The 19,619-nt window shown below is 59.0% G+C and overlaps 1 protein-coding gene across 1 annotated transcript; it reads left to right on the top strand.

Annotated features, from left to right (window-relative positions):
• Positions 1-424: 424 nt before the first annotated feature.
• NEURL3 (neuralized E3 ubiquitin protein ligase 3) lies at positions 425-13,922 on the top strand. Its single transcript, XM_077805568.1, has 4 exons — positions 425-452; positions 9,968-10,468; positions 12,934-13,008; positions 13,669-13,922. Exons 1-4 carry the CDS (start codon positions 425-427, stop codon positions 13,920-13,922), a joined length of 858 nt encoding a protein of 285 aa, XP_077661694.1.
• Positions 13,923-19,619: the final 5,697 nt, after the last annotated feature.

Raw genomic sequence — 19,619 nt, 5'->3', positions numbered from 1 at the left:
AGTGCAGAGCCTGATCTCCGAGGCTGCCTGCGTTTCTGGGGGCAAAGTCCCTGGAGCAGGATCCTGATCACCGTGAGATCAGCTCCCAGCGGTTGGAGCGCAGCTGGAGGCAGGAAAATCCTTACTGTTCCTCCACTGGCCATCCGTCAGCTCTGGGCACGAAGCCAGCTGGTGTTCCGTTTAAAATGAATATTGGAAATACGCAAAGCAAAACCAGTCATACCATGTGACAATGAGAGTGTCTGTTGCTTACTCACTGGGGGTGTAACATGATCACCACCCACAGCTCGTATAAAAACGAGTCTGGCGGGCATGAGGGCCGGCACTGCACGGCAGGAGCTCCTGGTCCCTCTTGAGGTGAGAGGACAGAAGCAGACTTTCCGGGCTGCCTGAGCACGTGAAGAGAAGCCTCACCCAGCCTGCAATGGGGAGCTGTTTAAACCGGCCGCAAGGTAAGAGGGAACGATCCTGACACACTGCATGGTCCTGTCCCCCGGGGGGGAGAGGGCTGCAGTTGCCCGCGGTACAGCAAGGGAGCACCTGCATGGGCAGGCGGAGGATGGAAAGTGATGGGTGAAATGCCAAGGTGTAGACTGCAACCTGACTCTTGAGCTAAATGCCAGCATTTGGCATCCGAGTTCAGCCCCGTCTCAGCGGAAGGATCGAGCTGTGGAGAGTGGATGTGCGATATACCCTGATCATATCACATCCTGGGGCTGCCCCAGCCTGCCAGGTGCTATCTGTAGACGGGCTTTATCTGCTCCCCCGTACCATAGTAACTGGGCACCTCCCAGGTATCCTCTCTTGTGGGGTGAGCTGGAGCAGGGACCGAGCACAGAGGGACGAAAGGGTTGTCCGCCCGCTGCATTCGTCGCGTGCGTGTGTGACTGGCCCATATGGCCACTGCTCAAGCAGGCCGACAGAGCCCTGTCTGCAGGGCTGGCGTAACACACACCAGAGAACTTTCAGGGTGTGCAGCAGGGGGCCACACAAGCCAGTTAGCAAGCGGCAAGCTGGCATCTACCCAAATTGACCCCCTCTGAGGTGGACGAATGCACCTAAGTAACTTACCCTAGGAGTCTGTGGCAGAGCAGAAGCCGGACTGCCAGGCTAGAACCAACAAAGCATCCTTCACCTGCCTTTCCTTACAGCTGGTGGAGCCTCTGTTTAGCTCCAGGAGCAGGGCCTGGCGCTGACGATTACATATGGGTTGCTGAGCTCTGTATGCCTGTAGCCATAGCTCATTGCAGAAGGACAGACAGAAATAAGCTGTTGTGTGTATTGCCCATTTTAGACATGGAGACAGTGGGCTAAGTGACTTGCCCAAGGTCAACCAGCAAGTCAGTGGCAGAGCTGGGAATAGCGCTCAGGAGTCCTGACGCCTAGAAACAGCAAAACTGTCGCGCTGGAGCAGACCTGCGCAGTGTCCTGCCGCTGCAGTCTGTCCATGTACAGATCTGCGACCCTCCCGCTCCTCTCTTACGTGAGGGATGAAGGAGTTGACGGTGGAGAAACGTACCATCACCGTGCCTCTGAGTTAACCACTCACAGAGGTGAATGGGGCAGCTCAGAGCTCCCAGAGCTGTTGTCCCAGTGACGCTGGGTTCACATTGCTGAGGGTTTCTTTGCGGCCAGGGGCTGAGGGTTTTAAGCTAGAGCGAGGGGCCAGTGCACCGTCCCGCTGCGCCCCAACCCCGCTGAGCCTTGGCTGCAAGCAATGGCTTCGCCAAGCTAGCGTGTGGAGGAAGGGATGGCTGGAGCTCCCGGGCTGTAAATGAGCAATAACTCACCTCCAAAAAGAGCTGGCTGATCCTGTGCTCTGCCACAGACACCATGTGCGACCCGGGCAAGTCACTTAGCGGCTTGGTGCCTCGGTTGCCGTTAGTACCTGGGGCTCATTGCCCTGCCGCCCACGCATGTGTACGGATGTGTCACAGACTGGGCGGTGCTGAGGTCCTGTGGTGCTGGGGGCAGAGCGATACCCAAGAGAGGTAGCTCACCCTGAGGATGGGTGTGGAGAAGCCATGACTCCCTCCCCAGAGCACTGTAAACTGGCTTGAACAGAATCTTAGACTCACAGGGCTGGAAGGGACCTCGAGAGGTCGTCTAGTTCAGTCCCCGGCATTCGTGGCAGGGCTAAGTATTCTCTAGACCATCCCTGACAGGGGTTTGTCCGACCTGCTCTTAACAATCTCCAGTGATGGAGATTCCACAACCTCCCCGGGCCGTTTATTCCAGGGTTTAACCACCCTGACCCTTGGGAAGTTTTTCCTAATGTCCAACCTAAACCACCCTTACTGCAACTTAAGCCCATTGCTGCTTGTCCTGTCCTCAGAGGTTAAGAAGAACAATTTTTCTCCCTCCTCCTTCCCAAGTGGAGTACTTTGCATTTGTCCTTATTGAAATTCATCCTATTTACTTCAGCTCATTTCTCCAGTTTGTCCAGTTCATTTTGAATTATAATCCGATTCTCCAAAGCACTTGCAACCCCTCCCAGCTTGGTATCGTCCGCAAGCTTTACAAGCGTACGTTCTATGCCATTATCTAAATCACTGATGAAGAGATTGAACAGAACCGGACCCAGAACTGATCCCTGCGGGACCCAGGGCCCTCCTACCCATACGCAAAGTATGCAGCTGCGTAGGGCACCAGGAAATATGGGGCACCAAATTTCCGGGTGCCTTATGCACCTGCGTGCTGCTCCAGCCCCAGCTCCGCCTCTTCCCCATGGCCCCGCCCCTGCTCCACCCCAGCCCTGCTCCCGCTCCACTACTTCCCCAAAGCCCCGCCCCTGCTCTGCTCCCACCCTGCCTCTTCCCACCCCTCCCTGCCCCTGCTTCACCCCCAAACCCCTGAGAACTGCAGCAGGCCTGGGCCTGCACTCACCGGCGGCGGGAAGTGCAGGGACCCGGCCCCAGCCACGCCGCCTGGGAGTGCTGGGGGGTGGCTCCCCCATGCCCCCCAAGCCAACCCTGCCCCCCTGTGGAGGCCTGTGGCCCCACACCCCCTCCCCCGCAATGGGGGCTGCGTAGGGCCCCAGAATAGCTAGGAATGGCCCTGGCAGGACCCCACTCGTTACGCTCTTCCAGCATGACTGTGAACCACTGAGAACTACTCTCTGGGAACGGTTTTCCAATCAGTGTTACGCCCACCATCTAGCAGCTCCATCTAGGCCTGAGCAAACAATCAGGGAGTTTACAGGTACGCAGCCCGCGTGCAAACCCGGGCAGTGGTCGGTGGTGTGGACCCCAGCCGAGGGGGGTGGGCTGGGGAAGGAGGAATCTGACGGGAAGGGAGGAGGGGGCTGCCAGGCAGGTGTGGCCAAGGAGCCGGGGGCAAAGCTAGGAGGTGGCAGGTGTGAAGCCAAGGGGCCCGATCCTGCTCTGAGGTGTCAGTCCGGAGTCATTCCAGGGGGGATTACACTGTGCAGAGGAGCAGGGAGTCTGGGCCCAGACTGGAGGAAGGAGAAGAGCAGCCAGCTGCCCAGGCACCGTTAGGCACACACCCTCGCCTGAGTGGGCGAAGCCGCGGGGAGCCCTGAAATCTGGCTAAACAGGCGTTCTGTGCATGTGGGCGAAGGCCGCCTTTCCTCGGAAAGGCCCCAGGGGCCTTGGCCTCGCTACGGGCAGAAGGAATTGCCCGAAATGGCATGGAAGCCCTTCGATTTGACAGATTTCACATTGGCCAGCACATGGGGCCAGGTGGGAGATGGGCCTTCCAGCCAGACCACTGAGAGCTACTCTAACGTCAGTCGCTACGTGACAGCAGCTCCTCGTGGCCCACAGCAAAGGGTCAGGTTTGGGGGCTCATTATGCGCTGTGCTGTGCAGCCGTGACATAGGCCGGATCTGCACCTGGGGTGGTATGGGTAACATTGTAAAAAGCACCTAGCCAATGTTGGAGAGCCGGTCCCATTTTCAGAAGCAGTGGAGTCAATTAGGGTCAGATTTCCAAGGGGGTTTAGGCCCCTATAGATGCAGTTTAGCGCCTGCAGGGGTTCGCAAAGCACCTGGCTCTCAATGAAATTCAGGCGAGATGGGAGCCTAGGCACTTTTGAACATCTCACAAGGCCCCTATTTGCATGTTAGGCACCTAAATGTGGTTAAAAATGTGGCCCTTAGGAGCCTAAATTTCACTGAAAGTCAATGGGACATAATTGTCCAAGCCCCTTCTGAAAATGGCTCCTAAATCACTAGGTGCTTTTTGCACAATGTGACATGGATGGAGTGGCACCGATTTACACCAGCTGAAGATCTGGCACGTTGAGGAATGAGCCTTTCCCTACCGCAGAGACCGTGCACTCATGATAGAGCGATTCTCCCTCGCTCTCTCTCCTCAGCCCTGATCTGCAGCCCCTTCTGCACATGCCCCTCTGTGCTGACCAGTCCAAGACCATAGGGATGGCCACACTGTGTGGTGCTTTTATGACACAAATAGGGTCTTCAGTGCTTGCTTTAGGTGCTCATTTAGGTACCAAACTAATTTCACTTGTGCCCTGGGTTGGGAGGAGACTGTCAGGCCATAGCATAAAGCCCTGGCTATCTCTCTTTCCCTCACTCTGTTTCACTCTTCCTCATCCCTCTCTCCTCTTCCCTTCTCCCCAGAAGGAATCACTAGACGGACTACAGTCCCCTCTCAACCCTGCCAGCACAGCCTAGTCCAGGCCAGGCTCCGGTGCTGGAGCAAGGTGGGGCTAGGAGACTTGTTCCTTCTAGAGCAGGGGTTCGGAGGCCCCCCTGCAAGATGCCATAAAAACGCCATACCCCCCACTCCCCGCCACAACAGCTGTTTTTCTGCATAGCCAGTGGATTAACAGCTGTATTAAATGGATAGTTATACAGTTAAACACATGCACACATCTATAATCATAGAGTCATAGAAGATCAGGGTTGGAAGGGACCTCAGGAGGTATCTAGTCCAATCCCCTGCTCAGAGCAGGACCAACCCCAACTAAATCATCCCAGCCAGGGCTTTGTCAAGCCTGACCTTAAAAACCTCTAAGGAAGGAGATTCCACCACCTCCCTAGGTAACGCATTCCAGGGCTTCACCACCCTCCTAGTGAAATAGTGTTTCCTAATATCCAACCTAAACCTCCCCCACGGCGACTTGAGACCATTGCTCCTCGTTCTGTCGTCTGCCACCACTGAGAACAGCCGAGCTCCGTCCTCTTTGGAACCCCCTTTCAGGTAGTTGAAGGCTGCTATCAAATCCCCCCTCATTCTTCTCTTCCGCAGACCAAATAACCCCAGTTCCCTCAGCCTCCCCTCGTAAGTCATGGGCCCCGGCCCCCTGATCATTTTTGTTGCCCTCCCCTGGACTCTCTCCAATTTGGCCACATCCTTTCTGTTGTGGGGGGTCCAAAACTGGGCGCAATACTCCAGGTGTGGCCTCATCAGTGCCGAATAGAGGGGAACAATCACTTCCCTCGATCTGCTGGCAGTGCTCCTACTGATGAAAGCCAGTATGCCATTGGCCTTCTTGGCAACAAGGGCAGACCGCTGACTCAGATCCAGCTTCTCATCCACTGTAATCCCCAGGTCCTTTTCTGCAGAACTGCTGTGACGAAGTGGGAACATTCTCAATGTTTTCTCTGAATACTGTGTGCGGGCCTGAGTTTCCCCTAGGCATTTCTTAAGTATCTAGGTGGTGGGATAAGGGGGTGTAATTGTTGCAGAGCCCTAGAGGGAACGTGTGATGCTGTCTGCACAGAGAATGGCCGACACCCTGTCTCCTGGCAACTAATGGACCTGGGCCCCTCTCCTGCAAGGTGGCAACTGAAGATGTTGGAGAACAAAGAGATCAGGTGGCCTCCTTGCCCAGAGAAAGAGACAAAGGCCAGAGGAGGGGCTGGAGGGGGTCTTAGTTTGGAGCTGGCTGGGGAAATGGAGGGAGGCCCAGAACTAGGGTCTTGGCTCCCTACCCCCCAAGATGGACCTGACTGAGGGGTCCTGTTTTCTGTACCTACAAGCTCTGGTTTAGACTGTTCCTGTTGTCTAATAAACCTTCTGTTTTACTGGCTGGCTGAGAGTCATGGTGAATCGCAGGAAGTGGCGGGTGCAGGGCCCAGACTCTCCCACACTCCGTGACAACTGCTGCCGAGCCATTCGGACCCTAGTCTGTAGCGGTGCATGGGATTCTTCTGTCCTAAGTGCAGGACTCTGCACTTGTCCTTGTTGAACCTCATCAGATTTCTTTTGGCCCAATCCTCCAATTTGTCTAGGTCACTCTGGTCCCTCCCCTCCCCCCACCTTTGTGTCATCCGCGAACTTCCTGAGGGTGCAATCCATGCCATTCTCCAGGTCATTAATGAAGATGTTGAACAAAACTGACCCCAGGACCGACCCCTGGGGCACTCCACTTGATACCGGCTGCCAACTCGACTTTGAGCTGTTGATCACTACCCGTTGAGCCCGATGATCCAGCCAGCTTTCTATCCACCTTATAGTCCATTCATCCAGCCCATACTTCTTTAACTTGCTGGCAAGAATACTGTGGGAGACTGTGTCAAAAGCTGTGCTAAAGTCAAGGTATATCACGTCCACACCGATTTCTCCATATCCACAGAGCCAGTTATCTCATCATAGAAGGCAATCAGGTTGGTCAGGCATGACTTGCCCTTGGTGAATCCATGCTGACTGTTCCTGATTACTTTCCTCTCCTCCAAGTGCTTCAAAATGGATTCCCTGAGGATATGCTCCATGATTTTTCCGGTGACTGAGGTGAGGCTGACTGGCCTGTAGTTCCCCAGATTCTCCTTCTTCCCTTTATTAAAAGATGGGCACTACATTAGCCTTTTTCCAAACATCCGGGACCTGTTCTGATTGCCATGAGTTTTCAAAGATAATGGCCAGTGGCTCTGCAATCACATCGGCCAACTCCCTCAGCATCCTCAGATGCAGCGCATCTGGCCCCATGGACTTGTGCATGTTCAGCTTTTCTAAATAGCCCTTAACCTGTTCTTGCACCACAGAGGGCTGGTCCCCTCCTCCCCATGCTGTGCTGCCCAGTGCAGCAGTCTGGGAGCTGACCTTGTCTGTGAAGACCGAGGCAAAACAAGCATTGAGTACTTCAGCTTTTTCCACATCATCTATCACTGGGTTGCCTGCCCCATTCTGTAGCCACACTTTCCCTGATCTTCTTCTTGTTGCTAACATATCTGTAGAAACTCTTCTTGTTCCCCTTCACATCCCTTGCTTGCTGCAACTCCAGTTGTGTTTTGGCCTTCCTGATTACACCCCTGCAGGCTCGAGCAAGATCTTTATACTCCTCCCTAGTCATCTGTTCAAGTTTCCACTTCTTGTAAGCTTCCTTTTTGTGTTTAAGCTCCCTGAAGATTTCACTGTTAAGCCAAGCTGATCGCCTGCCATATTTGCTATTATTTCTGCACATTGGGATGGTTTGTTCCTGTGCCCTCAATAAGGATTCTTTAAAATACAGCCAGTTCTCCTGGAGTCCTTTCCCCCTCATATTAGCCTCCCAGGGATCCTGCCCATCAGTTTTCCGAGGGAGTCAAAGTCTGCTTTTCTGAAGTCCAGGGTCCATATTCTGCTGCTCTCCTTTCTTCCTTGTGTCAGGATCCTGAACTCGACCATCTCATGGTCACTGCTGCCCAGGTTGCCACCCACGTCTACTTCCCCTTCCAATTCTTCCCTGTTTGTGAGCAGTAAGTCAAGAGGAGCACGGCCCCTCGTTGGTTCCTTCAGCCCTTGCACCAGGAAGTTGTCCCCAACACTCTCCAAAAACTTCCTGGATAATATACAAAAGAAAAGGATAACATAGGTACAAAAATAAAAAACTGAACATTGTGTTCAAATATTAATATGCCTGAGCCTGGCTACCCGGGGCTGAAGCCCGAGCCCTGCCATGCAGGGCCCCTGTGGCATGGACACCTGGCCAATTACCCTGCTTGCTGCCCCCTGCTGAAGCCAATAGGTTTCAGTGTACCATTCAGGAAAATGAACACACTCTCTGGTTAAATAAAAAGCAATGTGTCCAAATAGCATGAGGTGAAACAGCTTTTATTTTTTCTACGCTCTCGGATTTATTTTGGGGGACCCCCCAAAACGTGCTCATGGCCCCCTGACCCCCCGGTTGAGACCCACAGTGCTCGAGGGCTCTTTCACCAGGGCACGGGCCAGAATCTTTAGGGGGTGGGGAAGCAGGCAAAATCACAGACCGTTTGGCTGCCTGTCTGGCTAGCGTTCGCTTTGGCGCCCGTCACCGTCGTGTCTAAGGCTGGGATTTTCAGAAGGCCCGGCTCCCACTGACAGCCGATGGGATTTTGGTGCCCGATTCCCTTTGGCCTTTGAAGACCCCAGCCTAAGGCTGTGGCTCCCCTAGAGCTTACAGTGGCACAGCTGTACCATGCAGCTGCGCTGCTCTAAGGTCTCTAGTGTAGCCGCTCTAAGCCGACGGGAGGGCGCTCTCCGGTGAGCTTAACCCTCCAGCCGCTGTTCGGTGGGAGGAGACGCTCCCCTGCCAACACAGCACTGTGCAGACGAGTGCTTAGGTCAGTGCAACGTACGTCGCACGGGGGGGGGGGTTATTCACACCCCTGGGGGACATAAGTTCAGCCACCACAGGCTATAGTAGGCGAAGCTGTAACATCTTTCTTCCTGCTCCCATGCCTCCTCCCGGCAGCTTAGCATCTGGGGAGGAAGCCGCATTTGTTTACATAGCTCGTGTGCCAGCTGGCTGCTGGGGAGCCCGTGAGCCACAAGACCAGGCTGCAGATACGTTCTGGGGTTGTGATTAGCTGTCGCACCCCGTGATTGGCCAGATAGCAAGGGTGCTCAATCTGGACACTTTCTTTTTGGGGGGAGGAGAGGCCACAGTTGCCTGTATAAGACAAAGCCCCTCATATCGGTAGGTCTGGTCACCCTCCCCAGTGAGGCAATCAAACCTCTCCTGGTGAATGACCCTGAGAGTGTCCCAGTGTGACAACCTTTCACTTTCTCACTGACTCAAAGTAAAATCCACGGTGAATTCAGACAAGCCACAAGGTTGTTTTCCCTCTCACCATGATTAGTATCTATGACTCAAGAGAGAGGACTCCTGGCCAAGGAGGAACAAGGGTTGCAGCTGGCCTACAGAGATAGTGCACAGGAGGGAGATGGGTTTTCCTTCCTCGGGATAAACAGCCTGGGAAAAGGATCGGATCAACACAGGGAATTCCAGCCTAGGAGATTGAATTCGCCTCTGAACCCAGGAGATGGGGCCCTTCCAGGGTAGGGCTAAGGGGGACCGAGGTATCAGCATGAGAAACGGCAGGACTGAGCTGACATGTGCTCAGGAGATGGTGTTGCGTTCGTGGCATGCTTAGGGATCCCTGATGCATCAAGGTGAAGAAGGCTGCGAGGGGAGGAACGTGGGGAGTGGGTTCAAGAAGGGGTAGTCCCTGAGGGCAGAGGACCCTGCTGGCATCGGTGGGTGGTGTTTGGAAATGGGCAGATCAGCCAGTTCTTGGCATGGTCCCTTCTGCTTGGTGGCTTGGGGAAGACAGTGCTGGGGTCAGGCTCTTGAAACCCCACAAGAAGACGGGCCCAAGTCTACCCTGAACTTGATGGTGGGAGCAAGATACGGGCCCTGCGGTTCAGCGGCAGAGCAGCGCAGGGAGGAGGCCGGTCTCTACAGATAAGGGGGGGGGTCTGCTCTCAGGGGTTCTCAGCCTCTCCCAGACCCTTCCCCCATCTCGCCAGAACCCCCCTCCATTTAACAGTCCGGGAAGGGCAAGGTGCCTGTGACCCCCTGCACTGCAAACACTGTGTGGGCGTAGCCCCACTGCGGTCAGTGGGGGGCCACGGTGTCACACTGGAGCCTAGTCTCCAGCACTCTCCCCACAACCCTGGGGGGCCTGTGGCAGGGGGCAGAGGGCATGATGGGGCTGCAGATGCTTGGCCCGGCAGGACTGGGCACCGAACATCTAGCAGCTGTGCGAAGCATCACTAGCGCATTCCTTCCTCCACAGGCGTGGAGAGTAGTGACGGGGACGCCTCCCAGCCCATCTTCTTCCACCCCTTCACCCACGGCTCCCAGGTCCTCCTGGATGAGTTCCACCACGTGGCTGAGCGGGCCAGCAGCTTCCATGACGGCATCGTCTTCACCAACCGGCCCATCCGGCTCCACGAGCAGGTGACGCTGAAGATCTTGAAGAAGGAGGCCAGTTGGTACGGGGGGCTGAGAGTGGGCTTCACAGCCATGGACCCCTCCAAGCTGGACCCCCGTCACCTGCCGCCATTTGCGTGCCCCGACCTGGTCAGGCAGGGGAAGACCTGGGCTGCAGTCCTGCCAGACCATTGCGTGGAGGAAGGCACCATCCTCACGTTCTGGGTGGACCAGAGAGGCAGAGTTTTCTTCTGCAGCCAGCAAGAGGCCCGGAGCATGTGCCTGCTGAGGGACGTCCCCGTGAGATGCTGTCTCTGGGCCGTCATTGATGTCTATGGGCAGACCAAGGCGGTCCAGCTTCTGGGTGAGCGTGCAGCAGCGCTGGGGGGCTGAGGCAGTGGGCTCACGGTCCACACGCATCCTGGGAGATGTTTCGTTCCCGCCTGCCAGGGCTGCAGGGGCCACCGGGCAGGGGATTCACGGCAGCACAGGGAGGGAAGCCAGGGGATGACAGACATGGCGATGGCTGGCTGCCCTGCTTGGCTTAGGACAGGGGAGCTCTGCAAGGCACCGCTGCCCTTTGGAGTGTGGGCATAGAGAGGCAGAATGCCCTGCCCCGACTGCCCCACCTCACACCCCTCTGACCGTGGGGGCTGCCCACACTGCCCCACCTCAAACCCTCTGACCGCGGGGGCTCCCCACACTGCCCCACCTCACACCCCCTGACCGCAGGGGCCACCCACACTGCCCCACCTCAAACCCACTGAGTGCGGGGCTCCCCACACTGCCCCACCTCACACCCCCTGACCACGGGGGCCACCCACACTGCCCCACCTCAAACCCACTGAGTGCGGGGCTCCCCACACTGCCCCACCTCACACCCCCTGACCACGGGGGCCGCCCCGACTGCCCCACCTCACACTCTCTGACCGCGGGGGGCTGCCCAGACTGCCCCATCTCAAACCACTGAGTGCGGGGGCTGCCCACACTGCCCCATCTCACACCCTCTGACCGCGGGGGCCGCCCACACTGCCCCACCTCAAACCCCCCTGACCGCGGGGGCCACCCACACTGCCCCACCTCACACCCTCTGACCGCGGGGGCTGCCCACACTGCCCCACCTCAAACCCACTGAGTGCGGGGGCTCCCCACACTGCCCCACCTCACACCCCCCTGACCGCAGGGGCCACCCCCACTGCCCCACCTCAAACCCACTGAGTGCGGGGGCTGCCCACACTGCCCCACCTCAAACCCACTGAGTGTGGGGGCCGCCCACACTGCCCCACCTCACACCCCCCTGACCGCGGGGGCCACCCACACTGCCCCACCTCAAACCCACTGACCGCGGGGGCTGCCCACACTGCCCCACCTCACACCCTCTGACCACGGGGGCCGCCCACACTGCCCCACCTCAAACCCACTGAGTGCGGGGCTCCCCACACTGCCCCACCTCAAACCCACTGAGTGTGGGGGCCGCCCACACTGCCCCACCTCACACCCTCTGACCACGGGGGCCGCCCACACTGCCCCACCTCACACCCTCTGACCGCGGGGGCCGCCCACACTGCCCCACCTCACACCCTCTGACCACGGGGGCCGCCCACACTGCCCCACCTCACACCCTCTGACCACGGGGGCCGCCCACACTGCCCCACCTCACACCCTCTGACCGCGGGGGCCGCCCACACTGCCCCACCTCACACCCTCTGACCACGGGGGCCGCCCACACTGCCCCACCTCAAACCCACTGAGTGCGGGGCTCCCCACACTGCCCCACCTCAAACCCTCTGACTGCGGGGGCCGCCCACACTGCCCCACCTCAAACCCACTGAGTGCGGGGCTCCCCACACTGCCCCACGTCACACCCTCTGACCGCGGGGGCTGCCCACACTGCCCCACCTCACAGCCCCCTGACCGCGGGGGCCGCCCACACTGCCCCACCTCACACCCCCCTGACCGCGGGGGCTGCCCACACTGCCCCACCTCACACCCCCCTGCCCACGGGGGCTGCCCACACTGCCCCACCTCAAACCCCCCTGACCGCGGGGGCCGCCCACACTGCCCCACCTCACACCCTCTGACCGCGGGGGCTGCCCACACTGCCCCACCTCACACCCCCCTGCCCACGGGGGCTGCCCACACTGCCCCACCTCAAACCCCCCTGACCGCGGGGGCCGCCCACACTGCCCCACCTCACACCCCCCTGCCCACGGGGGCTGCCCACACTGCCCCACCTCAAACCCCCCTGACCGCGGGGGCCGCCCACACTGCCCCACCTCAAACCCCCCTGACCGCGGGGGCTGCCCACACTGCCCCACCTCACACCCTCTGACCGCGGGGGCTGCCCACACTGCCCCACCTCAAACCCACTGAGTGCGGGGGCTCCCCACACTGCCCCACCTCACACCCCCCTGACCGCAGGGGCCACCCCCACTACCCCACCTCACACCCCCTGACTGCAGGGGATTTCAGAGAAGGCCGAAGGATCTATGTGACCAGCTCCCCCCGAACTCTTGCCCCCCTTGCGCCCGTAGCTAACCCCAGCCCATTTCCCATCTGCTGCCTGTGGTGGGGGTTCTCGGGGTAGGGTGGGTGTGAGGAGAGGGTGGGGATTCCCCGGACTGCATGAACACCGATCTCCCTGGGAGCTGCGATCAGATTTCCTGACCCTCTGGGGCTTGGCACAGACGCCTGCCCTGGAGGGCCTGGCCTGGCCGCTCAGGGGGCTGTTGCAGGGTGGACTCTGGTCCCCTCATTCCCTCTGGGGTCCGTCGAGAGAGGTTTATATTCGTTGAGGCTGATCCTGGACTCTGTGTTTTCCTCTTCTAGATCCCACGAGGCCCTGGGGAGGCGTCGGTGAGCCCGCCCCTGTCCCCAGGCCATCACATCCTGCCATGCTTCATGGTCAGTGGCTGAAGGTGGCTCTTAGCACCGGCTCCATCTGCTCCATTTCCTCTTGGGGCATGGAGCCGACCTGGGAAGGGCCGTGTCCCGACATACATGAGAATGGCCAGAGTGGCTCAGCCCAATGGTCCAGCCAGCCCAGGATCTCATTGCTGGGTGCTGTGCCCGGCCTGTGGGCAGCCTTCCTGGACAGAAGGCCCTGGTAGCCCTAGGAGCTCTGGCTGTCTGGGAGCACGGCCCATCTGTCCGTTCTGGAAGTCCCAGCAGAGACGGGCTTCCTCACCTCCACTGACCGCTGAGGGTCACCTGACACAGCCCCAGGCTCAGGGTCGGAAGCGTGGCAGGTGCAGAGACACGGCTGGGACTGGTGCCCGGCCGGCCGGGTTGCGAAAGGGGACAGCCCTCGGACAGGCTGTGTCCCGGGGTCAGCTGAGGGCGTGCCCACAAACTGCTTACAAAACCGCCGTCGCAGCGGTAGTGTCGGGGGGTCATTCCAAGGTGGAGGGGAGCTATCTCTGGTCCTAGCTCACGAGCGCCCCGGAGCTCTCGAGGGATGGGAGGGGTGGGCTCGGGCAGGACATTAGCCCAGCACATTTCTTGTTGGGCTCGGGGGAGGAAGCCCCCGCCTGCCCCTTTAACGCCACGCTCCTGTCTCCCCAGCTCCGGCATGCCGGGATTACAGCTCTCTCCCGGGAGGCTGCACGGAGGAGTGTGTCATTTGCTGCTCACACGAGGCCAACGCCCTGCTGCAGCCCTGCGGCCATGGCACCCTCTGCCACTGTTGTGCCCAGCAGGTCTTCCACAGCAACCGCCCTTGCCCCTTCTGTCGGGAGCAGCTACAGGACGTCGTCCCGGTTGTCCCAGCTCCTGGGACACGTCTGCCTGTTGGGAACCAACCATGGCCAGGAGGATGAATGGACGCAGGGGTGGGGGGGTTTCTGAAACCTGCCCAATGAAAGGTAGAGCTCCTCCCACCCCCCGCACAACCCTGCTGCTGGCTCCCCTTGCTGTGGGGGTCTGGGCCATGTCTCCTCTGCCCCCCTCACTCTGCGCCTTGCACGGGTGATGACGCTCCTGTACTCTCCCTGGCTGGGCTGTTTCGCACAGAGCAGGGGAACTGGGGGCAGCCCCCATGACGAGGGACTCAGCCCAGCAGAAGCAAGGAAGGTGATGAGCCAAAATCAGCAGGCTCCCATTTCCTGTTTTTTCTCATGTATTCTGGGGACCAGCCCCTGAGCAATCTCTTGCCTTCTGTCCATGCCAGTGATGGGGGTTCAGATGCAGGGAGCCCAAACCACAGCCCAGCTCCAGACCCCAGCACTGGGGGAGGGGGGGGGCTCAGATTTAGGTCTGAACTCCACAGCTCCGGCCTGTCTGTTGGGACAGGCACTCCTGGCCCCACCAGGCCCTTTCCTCTGCCCCCTGTTGCCCCGGGAGTGGGGTCGACACTGTTCCCTAGGGAGAGCAGGGACATGCCAGCAAGAAGGGAGAATGGAGCGGGGAGGCAGGGGCCCACGGGAAATGTTCCTGGGAGAATTAGTCTGCCCAGTTCATCCCCTGCCCGTGTAGATAGCCCTGCTGTCTGTAGTAATGTCTGGAGAGAGGAGCTCTGTCTAACTGTGTAACTATGTAAATAGGCTGAAATGTGTGTAACGAGGTCTCAGTCCCTCCCATCAATGTGTAACTAGCTCCGTTGTACAGCTTGGCATGTCTCACACACGCGCGCAAGGCAGCACCTCCCCCAGTGAACTCAGCTTGCCTGCCGGGGCGGGGGGGCTGCTACATCACAGCCAAGTGGGCGGCTTTCGCTTACCCAGGAATTTGGGGCCAGGCCTGATGCTGAGTCCGCTGGAGTCAATGGGAGCCTTTCGATTTGTGCCGAGGGGCTTTCGATGAAGCCCTGAGTGACGGAGGCTCAGCGAGTGTCATGGAGATGGGCCTCGTCGAGGCAGACGGATCCAGGGCCAGATGGGGGCCTCCGGGCCCAGGAAGCTGGGATGAACTGAACCAGCAGCTGTTCTTAATGCAAGGGAATTCCTCCTACCTCGTGCAGCCAGGGGAGGGATGCCAGACCACAGGGGCCAGAGGATCCTGGGGGAGTGGAAAATGCCTGGACTTTCCTGCTGCTTTGGGGAGGGGAATTCCATGGACCACTCATGTGACCCTCACCCAGGGATGTGTGGGAGGGAGATGTGGACCTTTTCTTTACAGTCACCTTGGTGGCAAACTGCCCCACAAATGTCACTCAGTAGGGCTTGATCCTGGGTTCTATGCCAGCCTCTGCCAGTGGCCTGCTGGGTGACCTTGAGCAAGTCCCTCCCGCTCGCTGTGCCTCAGTTTCCCCATCTGTAAAACAGGAGTAATAGCACTAACCCCTTTTGTAAAGTGCTTTGAGATCTATGCTTGAGAAGTGCTAGCTGAGAGCTGGGTATGGTTTACTGTTGGCTTTGGATCAAGCACCATCATTTGGGATTAAAAGTGAAACAGTATGTAAAGCCCCTGGGCCAGATTCTGATCACAGTTACACCAGGGTAGATCCAGAGTGAAGACAACTCCCCATGCACAGCATGCCCCGGCCACTATGCCTTACCATCATGAGCTGGGCTGTGTGTTTCGGTGACTCCTTTGAAAATCCCACGCCTTAATCTTTAAAACCACCTGCATGCCAATGGGGAGAGGGGTGTGGCGTTCGCGTCCCTATGGACACGCTGCCAAAGGCTTGTCTGTTATTGTTAATAAACTGTATTTCTTATGGCCTGGCTCTCTCCAGGGATTTCTGTTTGTCTTCCATTCCAGCCACGGTGTGGCTAAGGCCCCAGAAGCTCCTCGGTTATGGGAGGTGTGGAATGGTTGCTGGGTTTGGTATTGTGAGTAGAGGTTTTGTTGTATGAGCAAGAGGAGGGGCTATTGGCCACATCAGATCCTGGGGGTCTGAGGACAGAGGGGTCCAGTTTCCTTCTCCTTCTGCCTCTTTCCAGAGTTTGGGTCATTCCTTCCGAGGTTCTTTGATGTTTTGAGACCATTTTTATACCAATAAAGCAAATGGGAGGAGCCAGTGTTGCGGAGTGACCCAACAACAACCAAATAGGCTGGCCCAGCACCATCAGACTCGTGAACAGCATCGATGACCCTGGCTGCTGCCAGAGCACTTGTCATCCCAGGCTTGGTCTACACCTAAAACGTAGGTCAACATAGGCATGAACCCCCCCCGAGAGATGTACACCTTGGCATAGGCGGATTATCCAATGGGCCCACAGGAAATGGGCGCCCCAGCCGAAACTGGAAGCCTGGAGACCTGGCAGAAGCCGCGAGGCAGTCAGGGGAAGCCCCAGTGCCCCGACCACGGTCCCCAGCAGAAGTGCAGGGCAGGCAGGGCATGACCCCGGGGCCTGGATGAGCTCTCGCTCCCTGCCACCGCCTCAGGGCCATGGCAGGGGGACAGAGCTTCGCCGGTCTTGGGGCCATGGATGGGGAGTGGGCAGAAAGGGCCGAATGGGGAGAGACCGTGGGTGAAATGGGGACAGGGCCACAGGGGGAAGGGGCAGGGCCGGGGGCAAGGCCGCAGAAAGAAGGGGCAGAACAGAGGTAGGGCCGCAGGTAGCAGGGGTCAGGCAGGGCCATGGTTCCGGCACCGGGGTCCCCCCACTCACTGCGGCCCCAGGAGACTTTAATCCGCCTCTGCACTGGTGCCGCTCGAGCTAGTTCTGCTCCTGGGGAACTCGTCCAGCGACCGAGCGGGCGGATTCGTCACAGCGCCGGGAAACCTGCGGCCTTTGCTGGGGCAGGTGTCTACAGTGCAGCTGCGTGGGTGCAGACACGGTGCCACCCTGCAAGGACAGGGCTCTGGGCACTCTCCACACCCCCCACCCCAAGAGCAAGGGGCTCGTCTCCAAGGGGCTTGTTCTGCCCCAGTGCAATCCTGACTGCGCTAGGGGTTTGCATGGGTGTGGCTGCAAACTGCGCAGACAAGGCCTAAATGCCACGTTCACGTGAGACGGAGTGGAAGTGTACCGAGGGAGGCACCCGGCTGCAACTTCAGGGTCCCGCTGATTACGGACTCCTTCTGAGCTGAGGATGTAGTCTCCTTCCTTCCTTCCGCTCTCTCTCAAACCCTCCAAGAGAGGAGCCCTGATTGCTTAAACAAGAGCTGCATTCAACGCCTCTGTGCCTCATCCCTGGGGCATGCAGGGTCACTGCAGGAGGCCCGTGCAGGGGATATCCCACTACTCATGCCCTCTGGCAGGCTGTGAGTAACCAATCCCCCATAAATCAGTCCCACAATCACCTGCACACAGGACTCTGGCCTAGAGGAAACACACAACGCTGATCACCCTGTCACTTGGTTTCCTATTACCAGGACCCTTACTCCAGGAGGCTTTGAGTCAGAACCTCAGCTGCTGTAAATCTGGACTAAAGCCAATGGAGCTGCCCATTTACACCTGCAGGGAGTCTAGCCCAAGAAGAGCTTCAGAGGCCACCTGACAAGAGGCCGAAGGGGCAGGGGAAGATCCCAACCATGTTCTTGTCTTCCTCACGTGACATCAGTGATTGGCTTTGGGGCCCACTGACTCTCAGCCCGCGTCTAGACTAGACTTTAAAGAGTGATTAAGTCTCATGGCATTTGGTTTCCTTGAAACCCCAGCTCCTGGAGTCATGTGATCACACGAGAATCTCAGCTCACACTTGTAAAAGTATGTTTTTAGTCCCCCCTGGTTGTGGCAAGAAGTTTGAGCACGTGACTTGTGTGTGCCCCAGAACCCAGCAAATCCCTTAAAACCTCGTGATGGTGTGAGCCCTAAGGCAGGTTTTGAACACCTGGGCATGGCCATACTGGATATGTTGGAAAAGTGCAACACACAGGTTCCTCTGAGAGCATGTGGTAATTTCCGTGGACTGTCGGCGAGACTTCACCAAACACATCTGTTTATTGTGTGTACTGCAGCAGTACCTGGGATGTAGACTTCAATGAAGCCATGACAAGTCACAGATGCCAAGGCCAGAAAGTCCACTGTGATCATCTAGTCCAGAGGTCCCCAAAGTGTGGGGTGTGCTCCCCCTAGTGGGGGCGTGGAGGAACATCTGGGGGTGCGCAGGGTCCAGGCCAGCCCCCACAGGGCTGGGGAGGGAGCACCACCCAGCCTCTCCCTGCCCCCAGCCATGTCCCCGGCCCCAGCCTCAGTGTGGCTCCATTCCCGACCCTGCGCCAGCCCCGGCAGCTGGCCATGGCTCCGATCCCAGCCTGGGGCCAAGGTTGGGAGCAAGGTTGGGAGCGGAGCCACACATGGCTGCAAGCCCAGCTGCCGGCCCCACAGCAGTCTGGCTGCGGCTCCACTCCCACCCCCAGCCTTGACCCCTGGCTGCTGCCCCAGCCCCCGAGAGGGGTCGTTGCCCACCCCCGCTCCCTGGGACTTCTGCCCCATCCAACCCCCAGCGTTCCTTGATGCCCCCCCAGAACCACTGCCCCATCCACCCCCATCTCCTGACTGCCCCCAGAACCGGGCAGGAGGGTCTCGTGGGCCACCGTAGTGGGTGCCCACCCTGCCCCTAAGAGCCAGAGGGACCTGCCAGGGGGCGAGTCCTGGTGGTGCTTACCTGGGGCAGCTCCCAGGAAGCATCCGGCAGGTCCCCCTGGCTCCTAGGGGCGGGAGAGCAGCCGCTCCCCCCACTGATCACATCAAAAGTGGCACCTTAGGCACCGACCCCCTGGGTGCTCCGGGGCTGGAGCCCCCACGGGGAAAATTTGGTGGGTGCAGAGCCCCCACCGCAGCTCCCCGCCCCGCGCCCGGCCCCAGCTCACCTCCGCTCCGCCTCCTCCCCTGAACGCACCGCCCCGCTCGGCTTCTCTGCCCCCCCGGCTTCCCGCGAATCAGCTGTTCGGCGGGAAGCCGGGGGGGGGGGCTGAGAAGCAGGCGGCGGCTTCGGGCTCAGGCCAAGGGTGGCGGAGGTGAGCTGGGGGGGGGGCTTCCCTGTGCCCTCCCCCCCACCCCCCCCGGTTACCTGCTGCGGCGCAGGGAGCCCTCCTCGCCCGCCCCCCCCCCCAGGCCTGAGCCCGAAGCCACCGCCTGCTTCTCAGCCCGTCCTGGCTTCCTGCCGAACAGCTGCTTCGCGGGAAGCTGGGGGGGGCGGAGAAGCAGGGTGGGGCAGCACGTTCAGGGGACGGGGAGCTGCTATGGGGGGGCTCTGCACCCATCAAATTTTCCCCTTGGGGGCTCCAGGGCTGGAGCACCCGTGGAGTCGGCACCTAAGGTTCCACTTTTGGCCGGTTAAATTTAGAAGCCCTCGCGGGACAACCGGTTCTAAAAGGGCTTCTACATTTAACAACCGGCTCCAGCTCACCACTGCCCTTACCCCTGTCTGCCCCCCGCCCAAGCCGTGGCCCCACTCCTGGCCCTGGCTCCAGGGAGTCTGTGGGACAAAGTTTCTCCTCTGCCTTGGTGGGTCCTGCATTTTTTGGCAGATTTGCTCACCTCAGAGGTTCACAGCAGCCCTCAGTTTGGCCACTTCTGCTAGAGGCTCAGAGCGGCCGTTCACTCAGCCAACCTCATCGCTGGCCGGCATGGGGGAAACGGAGAACAATCCCCACAGCCTCTGTGTCCCACCTAGTGGGTCAG

This window comes from Eretmochelys imbricata, chromosome 26 (genome assembly GCF_965152235.1).
Source record: "Eretmochelys imbricata isolate rEreImb1 chromosome 26, rEreImb1.hap1, whole genome shotgun sequence".
Classification (NCBI taxonomy): Eukaryota; Metazoa; Chordata; order Testudines; family Cheloniidae; genus Eretmochelys; species Eretmochelys imbricata.
The sequence above is the reverse complement of the archived record's forward strand: the minus strand, read 5'-3'. Positions and strand labels throughout refer to the sequence as shown.